Source organism: Dipodomys merriami, unplaced genomic scaffold, assembly GCF_024711535.1.
Source record: "Dipodomys merriami isolate MVZ:Mamm:240054 unplaced genomic scaffold, mDipMer1.0.p SCAF_2, whole genome shotgun sequence".
Lineage (NCBI taxonomy): Eukaryota > Metazoa > Chordata > Mammalia > Rodentia > Heteromyidae > Dipodomys > Dipodomys merriami.
In genome coordinates this window covers 66,297,105-66,319,572 of record NW_027203381.1, presented here as the reverse complement: position 1 = coordinate 66,319,572, position 22,468 = coordinate 66,297,105, and the positions used below count along the sequence as shown (strand labels likewise).

The window sequence follows — 22,468 nt, the reverse complement described above, 5'->3', positions numbered from 1 at the left end:
TTTCTTAAGGTAAAACTGAGGACATTAAAAAAATGAAATGTGATTGACTATGTAGCTTGCCAGTTTCCCAAATGAATTTAGACTGACTTGCATTAATAAATAAGATACTTAAAAAAATAAGAGTACCATGAAGAAGAAGGAAAAGAAGCATGTAAGAATCTCCAATGATGAAAAAAAAAACCCTAAAATCTATAGGCATTCTAGCATTTGGGCACACAATGCACAGATCTACCTAGTTTTCACCTTTCTGTGGTAAAAGCATATCAAGATATCAGGACAGTTGATTTTACCTTGGAAAGAAATTGCCAGAAGCCATCAAGAAGAGAGCAAGTAAGTTGTCTGGTATGTTCTTTGTTCCAATTTTTCACCCAGATGAGCTGAATTTTACATCCTCATACCTGTGTCAGACAAAGAGTTTGTAGACATTTGAGGTAATTCCTTTATTTCTTTTTAATTTTTTAAATTGAGATTAAGTGATTACATAAATTTCACAATATTGTGGGATAGTGATACTTAGTTGAAGTTACAAACACATTTTAACCTTAACAAGGTGCATTGTCATTATCGTGGTCTATAAAACTTATGGACTCTACAAACTTTGACACTACAGCTATTTTTTCCAAATCAGGTGATGTGTACATTTCTTTCCTTTTGCTTAGTGTAAGCTGTTCCCTCTTTCTCTCTCATTCCCTCCCTTTATTTCTTAAGGAGGAGCCCTACAGGGGAAGAGAGGCAATTCTGATTCTCATTTAGCCAGGTTGTCTTCCTGTTAGGACAGTATGAAACTATTATTCAGCCCACCTTCCATCTTCGTTTAGGCTTCTGAAAAATGCAAATGCAGGCCTGGTGCAGGTTGGGTGGCTCACACCTGTAATCCTAGCTACTCAAGAGGCTGAAATCTGATGATCACAGTTCAAAGCCAGCCTAGGCAGGAAAGTCTGTGAGACTCTCATCTATAATTAAAATAACAACAACAACAACAACAATAAACCTACTCAAAAAAGCCGAATGTGGGGGGCTGGGAAGGTGGCTCAGTGGTAGAGCACTTGCCTTGAATGCATCAGGCCCTGGGTTCAATTCCTCAGCACCACATAAGCAGAAAAGGCCAAAAGTAGCACTGAAGCTTAAGTGGTAGAGCGCTAGCCTTCAGCTGAAGAGCTGAGGGATGGCGCCCAGGCCCAGAGTTCAAGCCCCATGACCGACAAAAAAAACAAAACAATACAAAAAAATATAACTTTGTGGCAGCACACTGAGCAGGTACTCTGTCAACACCACGATCTGTTTCAGTAACAGCATTTACCCCATTGAATTAGCACACATATTTATTTACATGGATTAATTTTCTCCTCAAATTTCCTAGACTCTTTTTTAAGTAAGTTTTTTAATTGTGAAAATACTGTACAGAGGGGTTACAGTTACATGAGCAAGGTAATGTAATGAGTACATTTCTTACCCAGCATGGTTGCCTCCTCCTTTGTTTTCCCCCTATCATCCCTTCCCTCCCACCTCCTCAGCTACCCCCCTCTTCCCTCCCTTCCCCCCACACCTAAATTGTAAGGTTCATTGTTGCAATGGGTCAATCTGTATCCCTATTTAAATGATTTGTTTTTTCCCTTCCCCTCCCCAAATTATATTAACATCAAATACAGTGAAAAGGCAGGAATGGAGCTCTTCCAACTATTTATCCAGCAAGTTACAATGAATATCATTGTAACTTGTATCTAGACTACTTTTCCTATCAAGGTTCAAAACCTAGACACACACCTAAGGCAGCACATAGGTTGTAAAAAGCAATTTACAGGGCAAGCTGAGGGTCCAATTCCCTTGGGCTCTTCCTGTTTGATATACTGATTTCTGATATTGCTATGAAGAGTGGAGCTCAGGAAGACTTGGATCCAGTGTTATAATTCTTGTTCCATTCCTGCCTTTAAAGAGAGTCTGGGAAATTTGAGGAGACAGGCAATTCATATAAATGCATGTGCTAATTCAATGAGGTAAGTGCTGTTACTAAAACAGAAAGCAGTGCTGAAGGAGAGAAAAATAGAGTTAATTGTGCCAGAGGGAGTTAAACTGTCTTAGCTGCCATCTACTGGGAACTTGTCACATGATAATTACCAGGGTTAAATGCTAACATAGTTATTTCACTATCACATTGGAACTTTATTAGGTGTATTTTTTCAAGCCCATTTTACAAATGACACTCTCAAGATTCCCTCTTCATTTGGCTATTCATTCCAAAATTATACTTTTTTTCAAATATAAGCAAATGACATTGAATTACTGATTTTGTATTAATTAATTAATTTTTTAAATAAGTATTTTTTATTGTGAAAATACTGCACAGAGGGATTACAATCACATGAGCAAGGTAATGAGTACATTTCTTATCAAGCATTGTTGCCTCCTCCTTTGTTTTTCCCCTACCATCCCTGCCCTCCCATCTCCACAACTACATTCCTCTCCACCCCCCAAGTTGTAAAGTTCATTTTTCGACATAGCATCTTGTACATCCCTATTTAAACAATTTGTTTTTTCCCTTCCACTCCCCAAATTATTTTTTCAATCCAACAGGTCAATTGATGAGTAATTTATACATCATGCCCTGTTTTTGGCTTTCAGAATCTATCAGTGTCCTCTGAAAACTTAACAATGGAGTCTGTTGTTTGTACATACATTAGCATGTTAAAAACATGTGGTAATTTTGAATGCCCATACACATGTTGTAGAAAAATAATGTAGATTAAAAGAGATGAAGAGAATATAGATTGGTGATTGGGTAGCTTTTTCTTTTTCATTCTTGCCATGGAGCTATAACTCTCCCTCCAGAGGAGCTATTTTCAATAGAGCTATTAAGGAAAGCCCACACACAGAGGTGCTGAATGGAGCAACTGTGAAAGTAATGTAAACATGTGGTTTCAGGCAGAAAGGCCTAGATGGATGCAAACCTTATGTCTGACCCATTTCACAGATTTGGCTCTCAGTGACTAAGCAGGCATTTCCAAAGTGAAGAATGTGGGAAGATTGTCCAAAGCAGGAAAGAGAGAAACAAAGTTAAGGGTCCTGAGAAATTCTCACAATTGGCCAACAACTGTTTATTCATGAAATCTGGAGAGCATCCAAGCATCAGTGTGAAGTTTTGGACTTCAATGAAGTCACAGAACAACATGACTGTTTCTCACCTCTACCTCTTAACACCCTTGAGCCTTGGTGGTACCATAGTATGGAGTCAGAAGATCTTGATAGGAGGCCTCTCTGTTCCTTGCGATCAGTAATTTCCATTAAAAAGCCCTGGCTTAGAAGTCAGATGAACAGTTCTCAGATATATCTTGGTGCTATATCAAAGTGGTACTTGGTGAGGCAGAGTTGTGAAGTGGAGCCACTGAGGACAGAGCAGGGACATTGACTCTGTCTTTTTCTAGCTCTGAGTACCTGAGACAGGTTTTCTTTAGGGTCCAAAATAATGAAATCTTGAAGGGATGATGCCATGATTACAGGAGTTAATCCCCTAAAAGCTTAAGTTTAGTTTCTAACACTGTCATCTCTGCTCTACAGTTATATTGTTATGATGAATATTAGATAGGTCTACCTTTGAGGACATTGGCAAAATGGTGATATTAATCCTTTCCTTTTAAATAATATGAGGATCACATGAGTCTTATATAAGAATGTTGTAAATTATAAAATCTTCATTGTACAATGTGTAATATACGTACATATATTATACTTTGTGTGTATATGTTTACAAGATGAGACCATAGGTCAACTTCTAGCACACTTGCTCAATCAGTTCACATACTAAGCATCTGTCCTAGGTGCTGAAGATTCCAAGATACTACAGCAATGACCATTAGCATCCAGGGGAATCTGAATGCCTAACCCACCTAGCACATTGTATCTTGTCTTTTTACTGGGTCTTAGAATGTGATCAGATTAGTTTAAAAATACTTCAGAATGCTTTCTAATTTTATTTTGACTCATTGGATTATACTAAGGTCATTTTTAAACGTAGAGGTTAAAAAAATCAACCTTTCTCATCGTACATTGACTTTCCCTTTAAAAATATATTAGTAGTTCAGGGTGATGTCTCCGAAATCACTTGTACATTGCTGTTTAATTGAAGCTATCAACTTGCTAAAGGTCAGAGAAAAAGCTTGTGGTCAGTTTGGCTTGTACTCACTTATCCCTGAGCTTGTAAGTGTGACACTAATGGATAATAATTTCCCACAGAAGATTAGTGTGTGGGCCCAATGCCATTGAGGTTGAAATCCAGCCAATATGGAAGCTGCTTGTGAAACAGGTAAGTGTTTTCTTTTTGAGAAAAAAGTGTGCTCCTTACTTTTTACTTTCTAAACTCAGAGGAAACAAGTGGCACATGGATATTCAAGGAGAATGAAATCTGTGTTTCATGCAATTTCTTTTTTCGTGTTTATGCTTGATTATTATGTATTATTATTATCTTCAGTCATACAAAAGGGTTTCAATTCAATATGTCAGTTGGTGAATACATTGCATCTTGATCAGTGTTACCTCTTCCATCATTCCCTTCCATTTCTTCCAGCCCCATCTATCCCCTCAATTTAACTAATTCCATTTTCACATTTATACATTGAATATGACGACTGCATTCATCCTTCTCTCTCTCTCTCTATCACTTTCTTTTTGTTTCTGCCAATGGCTTAGTCTTTACCTTGTCTGCTTATTGAGGTTTATTTTTAGTTTTACTTAATTTCAATGAATAAATATGTTTCATTTGAAAATTTTGAAGTGGTCCATTTCAGTCACCACTATTTAAGTTTCAAATCCATGTTATGATCTCTTCCCAGTGTAAGATATTCTTGTTCTTTTTTTGGTACGTTTTTTATTGTAAAAATACTGTACAGAGGGGTTACAGTTACATGAGCAAGGTAATGAGTACATTTCTTATTGAGCACTGTTGTTTCCCTCCTCCTTTGTTTTCCCCCTCCCACCTCCACAACTATCCCTCCCACGCCGAAGTTGTAAAGCTTGTTTTTAAAATAGTGTCTTGTACATCTCATTGTTCAATGGGTCATCCTGTATCCTTATTTAAGCATTTTGTTTTTTTCCCTTCCTCTCCACAAATTAGAGAAGTGTATATACAGGATTTTTAAATTCACATTTTTATTTTTTTCTTTTTCTCTATGAAAAATGAAACAAATTTATTGTTTGTTTTGTTTTGTGCTGGTTCTGGGGCTTGACCTCAAGGCCTGGGTGCTGTGCCTATGGTGTGTGTGTGTGTGTGTGTGTGTGTGTGTGTGTGTGTGTGTGTGTGTGTGTGTGTGTGTGTGTGTGTGTGTGTGTGTGTGTGTGTGTGTGTGTGTGTGTGTGTGTGTGTGTGTGTGTGTGTGTGTGTGTGTGTGTGTGTTGCTAAGAGCACTCTACCACTTGAGCCATAGCTTGACTTCTGACTTTTGGATAGTTAATTGGAGCTATGAGTCTCATAGACTTTCCTTCCCAGGCTGGCTTCACTATCCTCAAATCCCAGTCTCTTGAGTAGCTAGGATTACAGGTGTGAGCCACTAGCACCTGACAACTTTATTGTTATAATACAAAACAAAACTTTTACTGGATGATTTTTTTCTGAACTTCAAAAGGTTGTACAAGGGGGTTACAATTTAATATGTCCATCGTAAGTGTCCAGTGGTTCTTGATCAGAGTCATTCCTTCCATCATTCTGCCCTCTTCTATCTACCCCTTTCCCCCAGACTAATTTTACATTTCCCACTTCCTTGATCATCAATGTACATTGAGCAGTCTGGCTGTATATGTCCTATTTTCCCTTTACCATGTATCTAATCCCTCTCATTAGCCCATCCTCTTAATAATCCTGTTTTAGAATACTTTCTCATAGTGCTTTGTTTTCTTAAGTCTTAGGTGATGGTGATGAGGTGTTGGCTATGCTAGGCTACTGAAAGGAAAGAGCATAGACTGGGTGGCTTAAACAGAAAACACAATTTCTTATACTTTGTGAGATGAGAAGGGCCAAGATCAAGGAGTCTGTCTGTTCTCTTCCTGGTGGGCACTGTCCCTGGTTTGTAGGCCATCATACTCTCATGGATTCTCACATGGTGGAACAAAAGAGAACTCTCATCTCTTGATCTTCCTGCAAGGAGACTGATCCCACCTTAGGACCCCAACTTCATGACCTTATATAAACTACCTATGTACTCCCCAAAAGCTCCATCTCCAAATTCTATCAGAAGTTAGAGGTGTTAATATGTGAATTCTTTTTTAGGTGGTGGTGTGTGGGGGGGCAAACAAATATTTAGCCACACTGTGGGGCAATAGTATTACTTCTGTGAGTTCTCAGAATTTGAAATGCATTATTTTGGTGTTTTACTGATTATTTTATGCATTCCATTTTCTTGAGAGTGGCTTCTTTTGGTAACTGGTTTGCTTTTTCACAATTGAAGTTATTAATTTTTATATTGTCTGCTAAGCTTAAGTAGGACAATTTCCTCCTTTCCCATCTCCCCTTTTTTTAACTTGTGCTTGCTAGCTTCCTCTGATGGTTCTGTTTGCTTCCAAACTGGTCCTAGGGGGTTGCTTGTTTAGAATAAGCTTACACTGGGAGTGTCAATCTTCGTCCCTCAGCAATTTGTCAGATTCAGACTCTGACAGCTTGCATGGGGCTTGGCCCACTTCATGGTTGTACCAAGAATTCAGCTCCCTCAACTCCCAGGTGGTGAGCCATTTCTGGTTATGACTTTTATCAACCCTCACTATGGAGTATCTCCTCATTTTTCACCATAGTTTCTGTTTCCTTCCCCTTTGGGCCGTATTTTCTGTTCCAATAGGCTCTATAATTGAGCTTTTTAGCTATCATTATTTGTTTGTTTGTTTGTTTTTTAAATCCAGAACCTATTGGTTCTTATCCAGTGCTACATGTTTTTAGTCGATTTCTAATCCATGAAGATGGCCATTTTGTTTTGGAACTTGGGCTTTTTTAATACAAAAAAGTATCAGAATTTTTTTTATGTTTGTTTGATTTCAGAAAAAAACAGAAAATCCAGAGTATTTATTTAGAGTAGTTTTAAATTTATAGCAAGATGGAGCATCAGGTACAGAAATTCTTCATGTTTCCTTTCCCATACCCTGTATATATGAATAACCTCTCCAACTACTTTTAGCAAGCTACTTTTATAAAGTTCTTGTCTAACCATGTTTTTAAATTGCTGGAGACTCTCCCAGGTACCAAGCTTGTCTATAGAGTGCTAGTATTTCCTGGCACCTGTTTGCTAGGCATTTAGTAAGAAAAAAAAAGAAGTAAAATTATTCTACGTTTCATTTCAAAAGAATATTGATTAGAGGGATTAAATTAATTCTGAGGTGCTGTTTTTTCCTAGAAGTATTTAACCTATTTTCTATTGGATTTTTATAAACCCCAAATCATGTCATCATTAGTATATCATCTACAATTAGACTATTTTTTTTACCAAGCAAATTCAAGAGCTATAATTTGTAAGGAGAGCAGTTGAGATAGAAATAATAAGAACCATTAATGAACAAAAGCTTCTTTTCTCTTTCCTTTTTGTGCCTTAGTAGAGGCTTGAACTTGGGCCAGGGCACTGTTCCCCAGCTAGTATTCTACCACTTGGGCCATACATCCACTTCTGGCATTTTGGTGATTAACTGGACATAAGAGTCTCACAGGCTTTTTTGCCTAGGCTGGCTTTCAACCACAGTTCTCAGATCTCAGTGTCCTAAATAGCTAGGATTATAGGTGTGAGCCACAAGCACAAAACCTTCCTTTAATTCACAGTATGTGTCTAAGAGTTTAAGAAACCCTAAAAAAAAAGTAGAGTCAACTAACTTATTAGCCAGGTATTAGTTCATTTTGAGGTCAAAAGTTGAATTTTATTTAATATATTAGGGCATTTTAGAAAGCAGAAGTAAGAAAATTACCAGTAGTTTTATAGTATTTTATCTAGTTTATAAAGTCATGAAGACACTTCTCCAAGAAAAGTCATTGTTATGTTCCAATGGGCTGTTTAATTTTCACTATGTTTGTATGTTTCTGTGCTCTCCATGTTCAAAGGAAGGGCATGCAAACTTCACTAACTGGCAAAGGATCTTGCCACAATGTATTATATAAATCTTGTTATTTAAAAGCCACCAGAGTCTTTCATTCTTATTGGATATCTTCACTATGTCTGAATCATAAGATTACATGAAAAATAAACCTATAATAAAACTATTCAAAATCAAGGTTCACTTTAAAAAGACTGGATCATTTTTCTTCTCTGCTGTAGATAAATACGTTTAAGAACATAAAAATACTCTTAGATTTTGTGACTGGTGAAATATTTTTGGAAATCAAAAACTAATATAAATGATCATTTATGGGTCTGACTTAAATACTTAAAATAATTTTACTTTTATCCCATAACATCTTATATGTTCATTGTTACACATCAGAGGTTTTTATATGTTGTTAAAAATAAATAAAAGTGGGCTGGGAAGGTGGCTCAGTGGCAGAGCGCTTGCCTTGCATGCCTGAGGCCCTGGGTTCAATTCCCCAGCACCATATAAGCAAAAAGAAAAAAACCGGAAGTGGTGCTATGGCTCAAGTGGTAGAGTGCTAACCTTGAACTGAAGAGCTGAGGGACAGTGCCCAGGCCCAGAGTTCAGGCCCCACGACCGGACCCAAAAATATATATATAAATAAATAAATAAGTAAAAGTTCTATGAAGAAACAATATCATCTTCATTGTTACCAAAGTCTTTATATGTGACTCATCTTATTTTTTGCACCTACAGGTTTTAAATCCATTCTATGTGTTCCAAGCCTTCACCTTGACTTTGTGGTTGTCTCAGGGTTATATAGAATACTCCGTGGCCATCATCATTTTGACCTTTATCTCCATTGTTTTAAGTGTGTATGATTTGCGACAGGTAAGACCTGAAATCCTATAAAATTTCCACTGAGAGCCAAACTTAAGTCATAAGAAAGCAAATGTGAGATCTTTGGAGATCATAGAAATGTCAGATAGACTTAAACCTCTTTGAAAACTCTAATGTTAGCTGAAAGCTTCTTTGAATTTAGTTTCAGAAGTACTCTTAAGGCTGTGTCTATGAATCTTGGGAAAGGCTGAGTGTTGGAGAAGGATGCATAGTGTCAGTCATACTTTTGAAGAGAGAGGAGCGGGAGTCAACTATGCATGTCCATAAAGAGACAAGATCCCATGATGTATTTCCCCTGACTTAAGTACTTCATTCATTCTACATATACTCCATCTTAATGTTTCTGACAAATTTCAATCTTTCTCTTAAGATTCATTTATGATATCTCTTTCTTCATTTGGAATACAGGTATACTTAAAAAAAATTAAACTCAGGACCTTGTGCATACTAGGCAAACTTTCTACCACTGAGCTACCTCTCCAGATCCAAGTATGCCTTTCCTTAAGAAAACTCAAAAGAAATACAGATATCTCTGAGTGGAAGTGAAGGGAAGGGCTATAGAAAGCTTTGACTTTATAGGGAAGTAGTACAACAAGAGAATTATTAGAAAAGTCTGTACTTTGACCTATTAAGTGAAAATATTCAGGGTAACAACAAGAATCTGCGTTTTTTTGTATAGTTTCATAATCATGACTGCTGGGTATTCTATAATAGTATGAAACATTGTTATAGAGAATAATAGTCAAATATCAACATCCTAGATATACATATTTATTTATTAATGCTATTATTACCTAAACATACTTTTGTGCTTCTTTTTATTACTCTTTTAGATGCAAATATTATGCAAGACTTTTTGAACACTTATTTTAATTTAAATAGGATCTTACTGTGTACATTAATATGTATACTATACCTGCTAGATGCATACATACATATATATATGTGTGTGTGTATATATATATATATATATGTAACAGGTAAGCGAATAAGTCTAAATCATATGAAAAATAATGGTATAAAATTCAAGGATATATCATAGTCTATTTAAGCATTCCCTCATTTATAGAAAAATTTAAGATTACTTTCCCCCAGTTTTTGCCAATGCAAATAATGTGAAATTAAACATAACTATGGCATAGCCATCTGCTTATGCATTAATGTTTGTACTTTTAACATGACATCCAAAATCCAGACTGCTAGATCAAAGAACAGGTACAATTTGAATTGTAATAGACACTGCTAAAAAATTTCTTCCAAAGGAAATAATTCTATCAGCAGCACACAGTCTATCAATTTTCCCAGATTCTTAATAGCAATGAGTTTATGTACTGATACATTTTTTGAATTTCAATAAGTTTTTCAAAACAGCTGTTTCAATATCCACTTCCTTGATTGCTAATGAAAGTAGACACATTTTCAGTTTTTACATTTATCTTTTGTATTGATAGGTTCTTTATATCTGCCATACATGTGGACATTTTTATTTCTAGTCTACTATTTTCCCTTTGATTTTTGACTTTTGCCATACAATAAAAATTATGTCAAGTCAAATGTGATTCCTTTATGGATTTGGGCTTTCCTGTTTTGCATTGAGCCTGTTTTATCCAATTTATGATTTACTGAGTATTTAATTTATAATCCTTTATGAGCTTTAAACACTAAGATTCTATGTCTTACTAGAACCCATAAATTGTTTGCCAAAATTAGTGAGTAAGTAACATGAGAACTTCAGGTTTGTTGACAAGGCTGCAAAGGATTTCTTTCAAAAGAAGAAAAGGAATTAGTAGACAAACACTAATCTCATTAGCAGGTGGAATTTGTTTTGAAAGCTTCATGACTCAACATGTAAGACATCTGGTAAAGCCATACAAAATGAGCTTGTTTCCTGAAACTTTATCTTTACAGTTTAAGTCGAAAGCCCTCAAGAATCAGTATTTTTTTTCAGCACTTCATACTTTGCAACAGACCCCACATGCATAATACATCTGCCTATGTAACAAGTCATAAACTGAGAGCCATGTCATTGTTCTATTCTCCTACCTTGGGAGGCAAAGGAAAGTAAGTGACTTCTTCAGATCTACCCAATTGCCAGGAGCTGTGGCCTTCAGCCTCAGGATTCCTAACTCCAAACCAAAGTACTACCCATTCCTATGGAGCACATTCTCAAGCTATCCCATGAACTTCATTGTGACAGTAATATCTATCTGCAGAGAGGAGGTTGGCAGAAATGCAGGAAGGAGCCTTCATTGCCATCTCCAAATCAGTGTATTGAACTATACTAAATTCCATCATTTCACTGAATTAGACTTAGCTAAACAAACACAAGCTCTTTTTTTTCCAGTCCTGCGCCTTGGACTCAGGGACTGGGCATTGTCCCTGAGCTTCTTTTGCTCAAGGCTAGCACTCTACCACTTAAGCCACAGCACTGCTTCTGGCTTTTTCTGCTTATGTGGTACTGAGAAATTGAACCCAGGGATTCATGCATGTTAGACAAGCATTCTACCACTAAGCCACATTCCTAGCCCAAACACAAGCTTTTGAAAATTATGATATGAAGAGCTGTTAGGATGTTCGCAGAACTGCAAGGAGGTATCTTCCTGCACATGCTACTCTAGGCCCAAATCATGCTGCATAGACCCTACCTACCTTACCTAAATCAAGAAACTCCAGCTGCAGTTCCTTAGCTCAAAAGTTTCACTCTATTTCTGAGAGTGAGGTGTAGGGAAAAGGTGGGGTACTAAAACGATCACAGATAATGAGAGTTTCTGGCCCCCAGGGCTTTGTCTTCAGTCACAAGTGAAATGCCCTCCCTACTCATCTCTGGAGGACATCCATCCACAGCAAACACAAAGACACTCAGCAACAGATGCCGAATAATAACAATATGCAAATTAATCTTGGAAACTGATCCTGATCCCACTGAAGAGGGACTAGAGAAACCAGAGGGGGCCTAATGAAAATCAGGCAACGAACTTTGCAATCATAGCAAGCCTCACAACACTTGCCTTTTCCTAGCTGGCTGGTTGTCATAGAAACCAATGCACATAGAGCTTCTGAGTACATCAGCTCTGAGGATGCTAACATTATCCTACTCCAGTGTAGTTGGGCGAAGTAAAAGCATTCAGTTCTATTAAATACATATGCTCAGAGAGCCTCCTACGTGATAGACTCTAGGGCTACATAGGTGACCACATAATCAATCCCTTTCTCCTGTGTCCTGCCAGCCTTGCAGGGGATTCTTGACAACAGGCAGTTCTTGTGTAATTTATCAGTACAGAAGCATAGGGAGCAGAACCATGCATTATTCTTGGGGTTGAGGGAACTTAGGGGATAGCAATGACATTAAAGCAGGGCTTTATGAGAAGGATGAGAAAGAGTCTGCTAGTAGAAAGCTGGGCTGAATATTCTAGGGAATAGTCCTCGCAATAACATAGCAGGCTATGCAGCATGCTAAGTCTGATAAACAAATCCAGCTTTACAGCATAATGAGGCTTGAGAATTACAGTCAAGGACTATTAATTCATCCTTCACCACTTCCAAATATGTTGATTATCATCCGCTTAAGCGAGGCTGAAGTTACGCTGGCATTGATTGAAAGAGTTACTGAGCAAGAAAATAACTTGAAGAAATGTAAAAGGAAGGGTATTTATCTTCTTAAGGGAGGGAAAACCTATTTTCAAGCAGTGGGAGCATCAACAGAAAATGGTTGAGGGTCAGATGAGCCTGATTTTATCAGTCTCAATTCTTAAAAAGTGCATGCTTGTGGGCAAGTTACTTTGACATTCCCAACCCCCAGTTTCTCTGGTTTTGCTTTTATATCACTGCCATTCTAAAATAATTTCCAAGGTTTTAAAAATTAAATAATAGTGCTGACAATAGTTTTCAGCACATAGGAGCTATTCAACATTTAAAATTATCATAAAAATAATTTAAGTCAATTCTATACCTTTTGTATTTTTTTATGAAGCCTTAAGGGTTTTAGATAAATCTCTGACATAAAATAAATCATTATAAAATCATTTTGGAGCTTGAAAGTAACTTGAAATTAATTCAATTTAATGCTATTGGTTTACAAAAGGAATGACTAACTTATATAAGGTGAAACGTGGCTGGCCAGCGGGTAAGCCAGACTTACAGTTCAGGAGTCCTAACTGACACTACTGTTTTCAAAACAGATTTTCAGCTGGCTTGCTCTCTGTAACCCCTCATTTACATACACATCCCAGACAAACCTTAGGAAGCCACCTTAGAACATCGAATGTGTATTCATGAATACATATTCATTATATTCATTGTTAACCAACAGTAATATAACTTTTTCCACTCAACTGCTCCAAGTTAGTCTAAGTTTTAGCTTTTCATGCAGAACTGAAGTAAATAATAAAAAATTTCCTATAAATATTAACACTGAATCTCTTAGGGAATGTTGAATAAATGTAAGCAAAGCCGATCTTAACCTCATGATGACATTTGTAAGAATCAACATCAGAATAGAGCAAAATGACTTAGCACCTGAAAGGAAAACACATTATGGTTAGGTTCAGCTGTAGGAGAGTACTGTTGGCAATCTTTAAAACTTCTTTTTAGAAGCATCCAAGTCACTGACATCCAGTGTCTTCCTAAGCCACTGCCCTGTCCTGGCTGACCCAGGGTCACATTGACTCAGGATGACAGTTGGCAGAAGTGTGTACATGAAATCTCTTAACTCCTCCTTCCTGTCTCCTGGATTCTTATAGGAGACAGTGTTCCATCTCTTTCTTTGTCCCATTGTCTTTTCTGTTTTACAAAAGCATATATCAGTCAATTCTGTACCCAACAAGTTTTGCCAGCTGATGTCTGTCATGTGGTCTTTCCCAGTGTATACTTATACAGTGAATAAAACATAGTGCTACATGATTTAACTTCTACAAAGTAGATACACTTTATCATCACCCTTTTCACAGGAGCCCAAAGGGCGTTAAACAGGTTAAGTCATAAATGGCAGCACTGAGATTCAAGACCTGGCAGCAACATTTCCATTTGCAACTCTGCCAGCATGGACATGCATAGCTCTTCACAGGGGGTGGCTCAGCATAAACCTCTGTCAGCTCCTACAAGTGGGAGGCACTTACAGATTCAATGTAGCTTTGTGGCTTCCAGGCTGGGAAACAGGAGGAAAGCAATAATCTGTGCATTGCTTTTTTTCCCCAGCCCACACGTGCAGCCTCAACCAGTGAAACCTTGGACCCTTGGCTTAGGTCCTGAGGCAGAGTCTGTGCATTCTTTTTCCTAGGAGTAAAATAGTGTTCAACTAATGAATTTGATTGCTTCTGCATGTGGAGGGTCAGGTGGCTGGCTTTCTCACAAGTGGGTTTGGGAAGCGTTAGATCGTATGGTTCTCAAGACATGGACTTTCTGATGTCTCTGACTTTCCATTGGTAGCAATCAGTGAAGCTGCACAACCTCGTGGAGGATCACAACAAAGTCCAGGTTACCATCTTTGTAAAAGACAAAGGTAAGTGTTGTCTTTTGCCTTCAGCATACTACTGTCTCATTTCTCCCGAGGTATTAATTAAGGAGAGTTAGTCTTTTTGTTATTGTTGTTTGTTTGTTTGATACAAAAGCTTGAATTCAGGGCCTTGTGTTCTTATTTGCTTTTTGATCACAGTTGGTATGCTACTGCTTGAGCCTTGCCTCCAGTTCTGGATTTTTGCTGGCTAATGGGTAATAAAATGTCTGGAGTTTTTATCTGCTCAACCTGGCTTTGAATGATGACTCTCAGATCTCAGCCTCCTGAGTAGCTAGGAATATAGACATGAGCCAGCACTGCCTGACTGAAGATTGTCTGATTGAGCATAGTACTGGGACTAGGGTGAGACAAACAAGTCATAAAATCTGAGGCAAGAACATTCTGATACGAAACTTATAGCAATAGGGCCCTGCTAGTGACTACCTTGTTTCACTTCATACCCCAGGCCTGATGCTTGCCTGGCCTTCATCCCAGCCCAATGTCTGGATTACTGAAAATGTTCTCTACCATCCATATTTCATTTATTTCATTCATAAGACTATTATTGGGTAAGCTTTTTCCTTTGAGGGTAGAGAGTACTGGGGAACGAACGAAGGACTTTGTGATTACTAGGCAAGCACTCTAACACTTAAGTCATGCTCCAGACCTTTAGTTTTGTGTTTGAGATAGCGTCTCCATAACCTTTTCTGGGCTGGCCTCAAATTCCCAATCCTTCTGCCTTTGCCCTGTGGGATTACAGACATGCACTACCATGTCTGACTTCGGGTAAGCAGATCACAAAGGCTCAATAGCTACGTGCCTATGGTCAGATAAAATAACATTTTTTGAAATGAACTCCAAGAAGTGGAAACAAGAGATTTTTTTCCTTTGTTGTTGTTTTTGTTGTCTGCACCTTTTTTCTTGTTTGTAAATTTATCTTATCTGTTTCTGGGTGAGTAAGGGGCACAGAGAGAATGGGACAGAGGATGTACAAATTCAGCAGTAATACTCAGTAGCCGTCATGTTGAAAATGAGCTATACAACTTGTAGGTGGGAATGGGAGGGACAAACTGGGAGAGAGTGAAGGAGTGACACTGTTCAAAAAGAAATGTACTCATTACTTGACTTAACTCATACTTACATATGAGTTATGTACTTATGTAACCCCTCTGTACATCACCCTTTCTTTCTATCTATCTATCTATCTATCTATCTATCTATCTATCTATCTATCTATCTATCTATCTATCTATCTATCTATCTATCTATCTATCTATCTATCTGTCTGTCTGTCTGTCTGTCTGTCTGTCTGTCTGTCTGTCTGTCTGTCTGTCTGTCTGTCTGTCTGACTGTCTATCTATCTAACAACAAAATAGACAATTCAATGAAAACAACAACAACAGCAACAACAGTGCCACCTCCAAGTCAGAAACCCTCTGGAAAATTTAAGAGACATATTATGCCATAGCATGTTAGGAACACAGATTAAGAGCAAGCAACACCTAACTGACACTTCTGTATTGACCAAGGCCCTCAAAGACACTGACCAGGTACTAGGCTCAAACTAAGATTTTGTGGCTGATTATTCCTCTGCTATATTTGATGCATCAGCTCTTTAATCCCGATTCTCTTGGGATTTTCAGGTGAGTGGGCTAGGGCTGGAGCAGGCAAACAGGTAGACAACTTTCTGGCCAACAGGTTGATGAGAGTTCTTAGTCTTCTGAATTCTTCAGTAAATGTCAGTGAGTCATTGAGATTTCATTGTTTGTAGGTTTACAGGAACTGGAATCTCGTCTCTTGGTTCCTGGAGATATTCTTATTCTTCCAGGGAAGTTTCAAATGCCATGTGATGCTGTTCTCATTGATGGGAGCTGTGTAATGAATGAAGGCATGCTCACAGGTAGGCAGTTATCATTGAGCTTCCTCCTTTCTGCCTTACATGAGGTCAATTGTTATGAGGTGAGATCAACATATATTTTTCAACCTTTCACCAGGCCCCATGCTCAGATATCCAAGGACAGATGAGGGAAATGAATCCAGACTTTTCATTCAAATAAAGACATAATATATATATAAGCAGGCGATGCATAATAAGAAGAATTAAACCACAATAAATACAGACTGGACGAACTCCTTACTCTCCTATGTGATTAATGAAAGAAGTTTGAACATGTTAGAGGGTGGCTTATATCCATACAAAAACAAAACACAACCTAAAACCACCAACCTTCACAGTCAGAAGAATGTGGAGATGTCATCTCGCCCCATTCGCAATGGATGAAAAACTACTCAGGCTTTGGTTCCTAACTCTTAGGAACAAAGACGGAATCAGAATTCTGTCTGGTTTAGATTTGCACATCTAATTGATCTCACTGGGAAGGAAATGGGGCTTCTAGTTTCAGTTCAAGTGGTCCTACTTCTCATTTGTAGTTTTTAAAAGTCTACTTGTATCTATCTAACTGGGCAGGTACTATTTATAAAATATCCTTTAGCTTATAAAAACCACAAAACGCAGCATATAAAGGAGATTATGTAGCAACACAAAAATCAAAACTATCTGTTTACAGGCTATTAAGTTTTTTCTGTTTCCAAGTGGCATAAACTTGGGGCTGGGAGGAGGAGGGAAGCACACAAAAAACTTCAATATAATGGACATTTATTATCTGCTTCTAAGTTGTTTGGCAGATGCAGAATTCACATTAAAAATAGGTCTCTTAATTTAAAAATGAGACTGGAAAATGTAGTAAACATAAATATGTTCGGTATAATTACAAAATACCTCTTTAATGCACTAGAATCTAACTTCCTTATAATGATTGCAATGAGGATTTGCATACTGATCATATCTTTTATCCAGCATGTTGCTATAGCAACCAACAGACAAACATCAGGCTCATGGAACACTGTCTTCACTCAAATGCTGCAGTGCCTCTCATCTCCCAGCAGATTGGCAGTGCGGAACAGTGGAATCACAGGCAGGCCAGGCAGAAAGGTCCCTACCTTAAGTCTTCTCTTGCTCTTCTCACAGACCTGGGCTACAGAACTTGCCTTGGTTTAAGGGAACTTAAAGAGTTCCAGAAAATTATAAATGCTGAAGCATGCTGCCATGCAACAAAATGTTAAAAATTAACCTCCATGACCATTACTAGTAAGTGGCTTTTCCTAAAGTCCACTTCTGGAAACTGTCACCAGCACTAGCATGTATGAAGCCTAAGTACTGGAAAATGAAAGCCAATTTTGCAGACAGAGATGTAAATTAGTTTCCTCAAAATTGTTCAAGTTCCAGCATGCTCAGCACACAGCAAGGTCTTCCTCTATATTTAAGAAAAGGACTGTGAACAATTCAGATTAGAGTTAACTTCCTGGAACCAAAAAGGTAGTCCTGGGGCTGGGAAGGTGGCTCAGTGGTAGAGCACTTGCCTTGCATGCTTGAGGCCCTGGGATCGATTCCTCAGCACCACATAAGAAGAAAAAAAAAAAGCTGGAAGTGGTGCTGTGGCTCAAGTGGTAGAGCGCTAGCCTTGAGCTGAAGAGCTGAGGGACAGTGCCCAGGCCCAGAGTTCAGGCCCTATGACCGGACCCCCCCAAAAAAAACACACAAAAAGGTAGTCCTTGGTGTTTGTTCACAAATATGACTCCGGTGTGTATATGAGTGTGTCAGGGGTATACAAAAAATAAGCATTTGCCTATATAGTAAATTTTTATGTAGCAGTAAGTATAGAAAATACTAGCATTTCTATAGAAAGTTCTATTTTATAAGTCATGTATAAGTTCACTTATGACATGAAACAAATTAGATGAACTGTTATTAAAACACCAGTGTACAAATAAAAGAACTGAGGTGAAGAGAGACCAGGTTGCTTCGTGAGCAAAGGAAAAGTGAGACTAGAGAGTGGCACGGGCCCACAAACACAAAGGATCTAATAGGAGAGGAAGATCATTCTAAGGCTGCTGCCTTTCCCCTCCCTCCCTTCCCCTTTACTCTCTACCTAGTATCCCTACTCACAGTACCCACCAATGTAGGACTTCCTCCTTCCCATCTCCTCTGCCCAACCCTATCGCTGAAATTCAGCTATGTCAAAAGCTCAACTTCAAGTTGCTATAAAATTTTTATTTTGGCATTTAAAAATTATTTAGGTGTGTGTGTGTGTGTGTGTGTGTGTGTGTGTGTGTGTGTGTGTGTGTGTGTGTGTGTGTGTGTGTGTGTGTGTGTGTGTGTGTGTGTGTGTGTGTGTGTGTGCTTGTCTTGGGGTTTGAATTTAGGGCCTGGGCACTATCACTGAGCTTTTGTCCTTAAGGCTAATGCTCTACCACAGGAGCCACAGCTCAGTTCTGGTGTTTTCATGATTAATTTGGAGATAAAGAGTCTCACAGATGGTCCTGCCCAGGCTGGGTTCAGACAATGATCTTCAGATCTCAATCTCCTGAGTAGCTAGGATTATAGGTGTGAGCCACTAGCACCTGGCTTTAGTTGTAGCACCTTTGCAAGTATTCACTATGCCATCCTTGAAGAATTCTCAGTTATTCCCATCAGTTAACAGCTCCTCAATGCTTTTGTGGCTTCCCTAGGAATGGGACATTGAGAGGGGCTTATGCTGTAGTATAGCTCTTCTTCCTGCCATTTCTGCTCTACTCTGAAGCTGCGAAGCTGTGTGAGCCTGTCTCCCTGGAAAGAGAGTCAACCTGACTGCCACCTGCCCTCAGTTTTTACATCCTCATGGATGGAGAATGTGATGATATTTCAAATTTTTCCCTTGGAAAAAATTAGAGCTAGGGAAGGGATGGTATGGTTCAAAAAGAAATGTACATATTATATGACATATGTAACTATAACCCCTCTGTACATCACCTCTACAATACCAATAAAACATATTTAAATTTTTTTCTCTTAGAGCAATAGCTAACTTTTCTTATTTCTTCATATGTATGAGATTTTGCACTAATATTTTTAAATGTTATCTCATTCAATCTGTAACTTTTTTAAAGTTAGTGAATCTCAACCCAGAGCTGATGAATAATTTGCTTTTGGTCACATAAAAAGCAATGCATTTGAGATCTGGAGTCACGTTGTTAATATGTTCATTCACTCACCTCACAAATGTTTATTAAGATGCAATCTACTAGAGTTACTGTCCTGAGGAGGCAGAAGAGATTTTCTGCCTATGTGGAGCTAACATTTAGTGGAAGGAAGAGAAAATGACAATACACAAGTGGCAGAGATTTCCAACAATTATGTGGGTGTTTAGTTTTGTATTTTTGAGACAGAGTCTCACTATAAAGTCCAGGCTGGTCTGGAATATGATTCTCCTGTTTAAGCCTTCTGAGTGCTACATTTACAAACCTGAGCCACCACACCTCTCAAGAATTACATTTTATTTAGAAAAACAAAAGATTAAGACCTGAACATTTTGTACCCAGAGAATAGCCTTATGACCACTGCCTCCTCATTCTCTTAGGGATAATTCTGGAGGAGAGAGTTGGCTTTCAGACTGCCACAATTCTCCTCCCCTCCCTCTTCTCATTACACTACGAATTTTCTGTGCAGGAAATATATAGCCAGCTGAGCTGGAATATAAAAATTCCCCTTGTCAAATTTTCCACATTCATACGTAGTCAGACAAGCTTATAATCAGCGGATAAGTCAGAACTTCTGCTCCCTTTCTGCCTTCTTTTTCTTTGAAGAATAAATGTAAATAAAGAGAACAGGACATTTCAAATACTGGCACCATGAAGATGCAGCTAGCTCCTTGGGGACAAGAGAGAGATTCTCCATCTGACAGCAGCAAGGGTCTTTTGGTCCCAAAAGCCAGCTCCACAGTTGACAGTGAGTGATGACAGTACTTTCCTCCAAAACAGCCCCACCTTCTTAAACCCCAGTCTTCTATAGGTAAATCCTTCCTTTGGGGGGCTCCCAAGTAGGCCTGAAGCATGAGAGTTCTTCTGTAAAAGTAATAAAAAGACTTGAAAACTGTCTCTGTGTAACAACATTTAATTTGACCGTGGTCTTTGGGACATAATCTCCAGATGATTTTCATTTGTGATTAATCAACATCTGTCTATTGCCATTTTCATTGCCTGTGTGCAGAAATGTTCATTTATATCGTACTAGCCAAAGTGTAGACTGTAAACTAATATCTCTGATACAAAGGTAGAGTAAGTTCTGTGTATCTAACTAATTCCTAAAGCAACGTGGTATGATGATTCAGAGATTTGGCAAAAGGTTCTACACCTGTTTTATAAAGTCATTTAAAATTCAGTTGGTAAGCCCATACAACAAGTGAGTATCATAACTGTTTTAGAGAAAATGGTACAGAGATAATGCTTGGCTAAAAGGAATTTCCTGAACAATATTCAAAAATACTAATAAAAATTTTATATCTTCTTGCACCTTATATTGTGAAAAATATACTATGGTAGGAAACTAGTGTTGAAAAAACAATAATAGAAAGACCTTAGTAATTGCTTTTATTTAATTCATCTGTGCAGTTACGCAAAAATATGTATTTTAAACCTACTATATACCACTAAGGATAATGATAAGTATGAAAAGTTACATATGTCAAAGTCCCTGTCATCAGCTATTATCTAGAAATATAACTCTATAAATCTATAACCATCATCAACATAGTATAATTTCAGAATTAGAAAGGTGATAAAAAATATCTCTCTAATTGAACATTTTGTAGGAAAGTGATGGAATTTTAAATTCATTCAAGTGCTTTTTAAATCTGTAAGCCAGGAAGTGTTATTAACATTTTTATTTTGTCTTTGAAATTTATCTTTTCTGTACACTTAGCCAATTTTCTTTGTACCTTGCATATTCTGTCTTACAGACATCAGGGAAAGGAAGAGAACTGATAGCAGCAGGAAGGGAGTCAGTAAAGGGAAGTACAGGACCCCCAGTTTACTGGAATGGACTATCTAAAAAGAGTTTGGGCTCAAGTATAGTATGGGATGGGGAAAGATGAGGGGGAATGATGGACCAAGAGTCATTGAACAAAATGCATTGTACTTATAACCTGACTTGTGGAATTGAAAACCCCTTTGTACAAGTACTTACTTAAAAAATAATAAAAAGAGCTGGGGCTTTATCTAATAATGGTAAAAAGGGGAAAGCCTAAGAATTTTCAGCAAAAGAATAGAATAATGAAGGGGAGGATGGACAGGATTCACCTAGTAATTTACCTCCTATTTTCTAGCCAGGATTTCTTGTCTGTATGAGGACAGGGTTTCTGTGTGTCTTGTTTGTTTATCATGCTCTCGTCACCCAATATAGTTCCTAGTACAGAATGAACACTTGGAATGGATGAATGAATAAGCAGGTGAATGCAAGACAAATAACAATGAGTAGCCATGTTATTCCCAGATCTTTTACTGTCTGTAATATAGTAGGCTCACTCAGTGCTTGGGAGGTGACATCTTTAAATGACTCCACGCCATTCAGGTTAAGGATAGCAAAGATAAACAGATCTAAGACAAATATTTGAAATAGAAAAGAGTCTACCTTTGCTTGCATTACCAGCATGCTTAACCATCATCTGACTCAGGGGCTAGACATTCAGAGTGTTGTATAATTTCTTAAAAATGGTAAGTAATAGTTGCATATAACTCTCAGAGTTTACCCAGAATCAACAGAAATAAATGCAATCTTTTTTAGGAGAAAGTATACCTGTGACAAAGACACCATTGTCCCACACAGACAACACCATGCCTTGGAAATCCCACAGTCTGGAGGACTACCGGAAACACGTGCTTTTCTGTGGAACAGAAGTGATTCAGGTCAGGCCCTCTGGTCAGGGCCCAGTCAGAGCTGTTGTACTACAGACAGGTTAGTGGGTTCTATTTTTGTAAACTGAAGTCATGTTTAGTGGCAAGCAGAAGTGGATTAGGGAAATTTTGTTTAGGAGTTTACAACTTGCCACCTTCTCTTTTCTAACCATCCATACTCTTTTCTAACCAGACCTTTGTATTCCAAGTTTCTACCATTTGATCCGAATGGTTTATTAGTTTAGACCTTGGATGTGATGAGATGAATGCTAGGTACAGATGATAGAA

The 22,468-nt window shown here is 38.0% G+C and overlaps 1 protein-coding gene across 2 annotated transcripts in view; it reads left to right on the top strand.

The window, feature by feature from the left end:
* The window catches only part of Atp13a5 (ATPase 13A5), a 100,940-nt gene that overhangs the window by 23,758 nt on the left and 54,714 nt on the right, over positions 1-22,468 (top strand). Inside the window, exons 6-10 of one of the 2 annotated variants that reach the window (XM_070029846.1) lie at positions 4,228-4,297; positions 8,779-8,913; positions 14,347-14,419; positions 16,185-16,313; positions 22,113-22,241. In XM_070029846.1, the coding sequence (XP_069885947.1) occupies positions 4,228-4,297; positions 8,779-8,913; positions 14,347-14,419; positions 16,185-16,313; positions 22,113-22,241 (536 nt within the window). Of the gene's footprint in view, positions 1-4,227; positions 4,298-8,778; positions 8,914-14,346; positions 14,420-16,184; positions 16,314-22,070; positions 22,242-22,468 lie in introns of both variants that reach the window. The other variant, XM_070029845.1, reaches the window with a different exon arrangement.